The sequence below is a fragment of the Schistosoma mansoni genome, assembly GCF_000237925.1.
Source record: "Schistosoma mansoni, WGS project CABG00000000 data, supercontig 0181, strain Puerto Rico, whole genome shotgun sequence".
NCBI classification, from domain to species: Eukaryota; Metazoa; Platyhelminthes; class Trematoda; order Strigeidida; family Schistosomatidae; genus Schistosoma; species Schistosoma mansoni.
The window spans coordinates 98407-103060 of NW_017386065.1; the positions used below are offsets into that span (position 1 = coordinate 98407).

General features: G+C 34.7%; 2 protein-coding genes across 2 annotated transcripts; both read right to left on the bottom strand.

Annotated features, from left to right (window-relative positions):
* Positions 1–852: 852 nt before the first annotated feature.
* On the bottom strand, positions 853–1089 carry Smp_079120 (hypothetical protein; the record flags this gene model as incomplete). The annotated part of the gene is made up of 1 exon (XM_018795087.1): positions 853–1089. The coding sequence occupies one exon, from the start codon at positions 1087–1089 to the stop codon at positions 853–855; it is 237 nt and encodes a 78-aa protein (XP_018646994.1).
* Positions 1090–1412: 323 nt separating this feature from the next.
* On the bottom strand, positions 1413–1649 carry Smp_110050 (tyrosine kinase, putative; the record flags this gene model as incomplete). Its single annotated transcript, XM_018795098.1, has 1 exon — positions 1413–1649. A coding segment is annotated over one exon (237 nt), but the record flags the coding sequence as incomplete, so codon positions are not given.
* Positions 1650–4654: the final 3005 nt, after the last annotated feature.

Sequence of the window (4654 nt, forward strand, 5' to 3'; positions counted from 1 at the left end):
CCTATTAAGGTATGTAAAGAATCATCCTATGAGAATAACTACAGAAGTATATGTGCGTATAGGTTACAAGGGGTAACAGGTATAAGTAAGTAGGTAAGTTAGTTCAAGTATACATAAGTAATTAAGTGTCTATATTCAATAATGAAATATTGGATGAACTATGTTATATACCATGGAGATTAATGAATGATAACTCCTCACTGATTGCCAGGGGGATCATCACGTCATATATATATATAAGTATATTAACAGGGTAAGCAGGCACTTACTCAATCGATGTCATAAATTACATTATGAATGTATGTCATATTGAACACTTACACACACACACACACATACTCCCTTTCTCTTTGAGAATCATTCATTGATGTGTATTATTTTGTTTATGGTAAATGTAATGTAATCTGAAGAGAATATACAAATTAAATCTACTTTTTATCACAGTCTATAAATAAAGATAAGAAACAATGAAAGAAGGATTAAATAAGTATATAAGTAGTATAAATTGAAATCACAAAGATTATTAAAATGAAATGATATAATGACAATTACAATGATCATAGGTAGTGGATTATATGATATACATGGTTACAGTACAACTATGTATACCATATATCATGAATTGAATCAATTATATTAATGATAATAATAAATAGAAAGGTTTGTCACTCGGAACTGTAAGTTAGTTGCCATAGTGAATAACAGTGAAATAAAGGCGCTTGCAAAAACAAAAAAACAGAAAAAAGATTGCAATACATATACACAATTACATGTATGTATATAGATCTATATAAACTATTGTATGTATGTGTATGTATGTATAGGGCATAGTAACAAAAAAATAGATCCATATTAATCTTCTCTAGTTCGTCTATCTTTAACAGAAACGGATAAATGTAATGGAGTTGTTGATAGATTGTCAATAGCAGATTTCTTCAATTGAGCATTGTCTATAGATCTATTTAAATTTGGTGTAAATGAATTGACATTAGGTATTTGTATTTCATTAGAAATTTTTGAAAAACTTGGCCGATTCATTGGTTCATCATGCCAACAATGATTCATTAATGTACGTAACCAAACTGGCATTAAATCTGGTGCAGGTAATCTATAACCTGATAAAAGAAAATATTGAAAAAAAAGAAATGATTGTATCGATATATTACTGATAAAAGTAAGTTAGCATAGAACTAAACTCCAAAACTTTCTAGGCATAGATGGATAGTGGTTAGCAGTGGAATCCACTATCCATCTTTACTTACCATGCTTGTGAATTGAGGCTATATCGAGGCAATACGCACAGTAAGCACATATGTCAAAAAACACCGACCAGTTGCAGTCCTAGACATCAATGGGAAGATTCAAATAAACAATACTAATTGAATCCAAAACTTTATGTTCATTCTATTCATTCATTTAGCATAAAGAAACTTACATAACAGATTTGAGAAATTAAAGAACTTACCTGATTCAATCATATCCCTAGTTTGTTGATTAGACCAATTTCGATAAGGAACATCACCGAAAGTAAATATTTCCCATAAAAGTACACCATAAGACCATACATCACATTTAATAGTATAACGACCAGTACGAAGTGCTTCAGGAGCTGTCCATTTGATAGGGATTTGACCTCGTTTATCACTTAACTAGAAAAAGATAGATAGATAGATAGATAAGATGAATCACAACTGCCATATGAAGGAATATAAAGAAAAACTCGGTAAAGACACTGTTATTAGAATATTACAGTACGGCTAAAAACCGTAATGTTTAAGAAATGTGTTGACCTTTGATAGATATTTTCGTGAAACTCCTTCATAGTAATTGAATTATATAACGAAAGTTCCTTGTGATATAAAATCTTTCAGTAAGAATAATGGAAGATAGTGGATTCGGTCACTTTAATATAGCATAGCTCTCAGAACTCAAGTCTTTGCCCCAGATGCGATGGTACGGCCAAAAGTGTGAAGAGAATTAGTACGACCTCAAAAAATGCTCTCACATAACCACGCTTATGCAGCCACTGTCACGAAAACTTTATTCATTGTCTTCTCACCGCATTACTGTTGTTTACGAAGTTGAAAAGGCGTCAAGCGCATGTTTGACGCTTTAACCATGTTGATGGATACGGAGGATCCATCTGGGTGAGTTGGAAAATCCTGGTTTCAAACCAACTGTGAACAAGGTCTCCAGAATCCTGAGGGAACAAAAGATGTATGAACGTATTGCTTCAAAAAGAGTCAGATGGGATTTATCGACAAAATATTCATATTCATGTTCCCCTTATTATGAGCTTTATTTTGACCCATAGACTATTACTGTAGGATTTACCATTCCTGAGTTATGCCCAGTATATTAATTACTGTCCCCCCTATTCACAGCCACATTTGGCTAAAGCTTGTACAAATGTTGTTCTCTACTTCATGGTACGACGTGGTCAGTTTGTTTTGTATATAAACCCAGTGTGTGTGAGAACAATGATTCATACCGCAGAGGCTGAAATTAGTGTTCTGGACTTAACTGGCTGGGCTAGGCAGATAGCCGGACAGATTAGTACTCTAGACTGCTCGCACGGATATTGTGTATCAATGGTCCGATCGATGATCCACTGCTATCCGATTAGCGACATCGTCACGTTGTATATTAAACAGGGCACGCACGTACACGATATAACATATCTACTGCCTTATGGATTGGACTTGTAGGTCAAAGGTTCGGGGAATGGCTTCCTAAGGAAACCACCTGCTTCAGTTTGGGCTGTCGGGGCAGTATCCCAACCCTCACATAAATCATTTGATTCATATGGAGCATATCTATTTGTTGCCTCTTTGAGTGTGTTTAAATAAATAATAAATGCATACATACATATGTATTTGATAAAAAATGAGGTTCCTAAACACCGACATTCTATACATATATAAAACTACTTCTTCAACATACTTCATATATATGTTCTTCTCTTGACATGCCAAAATCAGCTATTTTTAATTGACCATCATCAGAAATTAAACAATTTCTTGCTGCTAAATCACTATTTTAATACAGATATAATGAATAATATACAATGAGAGATATAGAATACGCGAAATTTACTATTTGTTATCGTTTTATTCTACTTACTCACTTACTTACGCCTGTTGCTCCCAAAGGAGCATAGGTAGCCGACCAGCATTCTCACACTCACTCTGTCCTGGATCTTCCTTCCTAGTTCTATCCAATTTTTGTTCATTCTTCTCATGTCTGTCTCCATTTCTCGGCCCAATGTGTTCTTTAGCATTCCCCTTCCCGTTTAGTCTTTAGGATTCCAAGTGATGGCTCACCTTGTGATGCAATTGGGTGATTTTCTGAATGTGTGTTCTATCCACTTCCAACGCTTCTTCCTGATTTCTTCTTCCGGTGGAATCTGGTTTGTTGTCTCCCACAGTAGAATGTTGCTGATAGTGTCTAGCCAACGGATCCGAAGTATATTGCGTAGACAACTGTAAATAAACACCTGTATCTTCTGCATGATAGCTTTCATAGTTCTCCAAGTTTCGCTCCATACAGTAGAACTATCTTGACATGTGTATTGAGAATTCTGATCTTGGTGTTCATTGACAATTGTTTTGAGTTCCAGATGTTCTTCATTTGTAGATATGCTGCTCTTACTTTGCCGATCCGCGTCTTCACATCTGCATCAGATCCACTGTGTTCATCGATGATGCTGCTCAGATATGTAAAGGTTTTATTCTAACAAAGTCGAATTTATTATTACTGATCCTGGTTAAAATGGTTTAACTTGATGATTAACGCATAGACTATAAAATAAAGTTTCAATATTCAAATCGAGTTACAAGTAGTCACTCTTCTCTATATTCCATAGTGACTAAGATTGAAGCAGATATGAAGAGGATGAATAACAACTGGAAAGGAAGGCTCAGAACAGAGTTGGATGGAGAATGCTGGTGAGCGGCCTATGCTCTATTTAGATCATGTGAATGATTGTTATTGAAATATATTTATGACCAATTCTCTAATATAATTATTGACTTAACTCGCGTTAGTGAGTAACGGAATTAAAGAAGTCAAATACGAGAATGTTTGAATATGTATATTTGATACAATCATTGATCCAGACAAACTATTGGAGAAACGAAGAGAATTAGGCACAATGACGTGCGGTGAGGATACCATCTAATGCAAGTCGATTTCGCCAAGCGTGAATCAATATTTTTAGTCATATAAAAATAAGTCACAAACATGTGATGAATAGGATATGAAGTGCACACAACGGTCAAAGTTAAAGTATGGCTCCAGAAGATTGAACAAATCGGTCTGTTCGGAAGCTCAAATAAGCTATGTGGGCTTAACATAACAACCAACACTACAGATTTCGTTTAGTGTATTAACAAAATACTCCATCCATTCAAATGTTACTAAGGGAAATCTGACCGAAGCTACACACTATTACATAAAGTCTCAAATTACTTTGTACTTATTAAGCAAAATTATGACAGATGAGTTCATTTCAATTTACATATATTGACTCTATCCCTCCGAAAGTTATTGACGAACGTATATTGGAAAACTCACTACAGGTAGAAGGAGGAAGTTATTCGTACCAGGACTAGATTAGTGGTAACGTTCCTTCTATGGGAATTACGGATTGGTA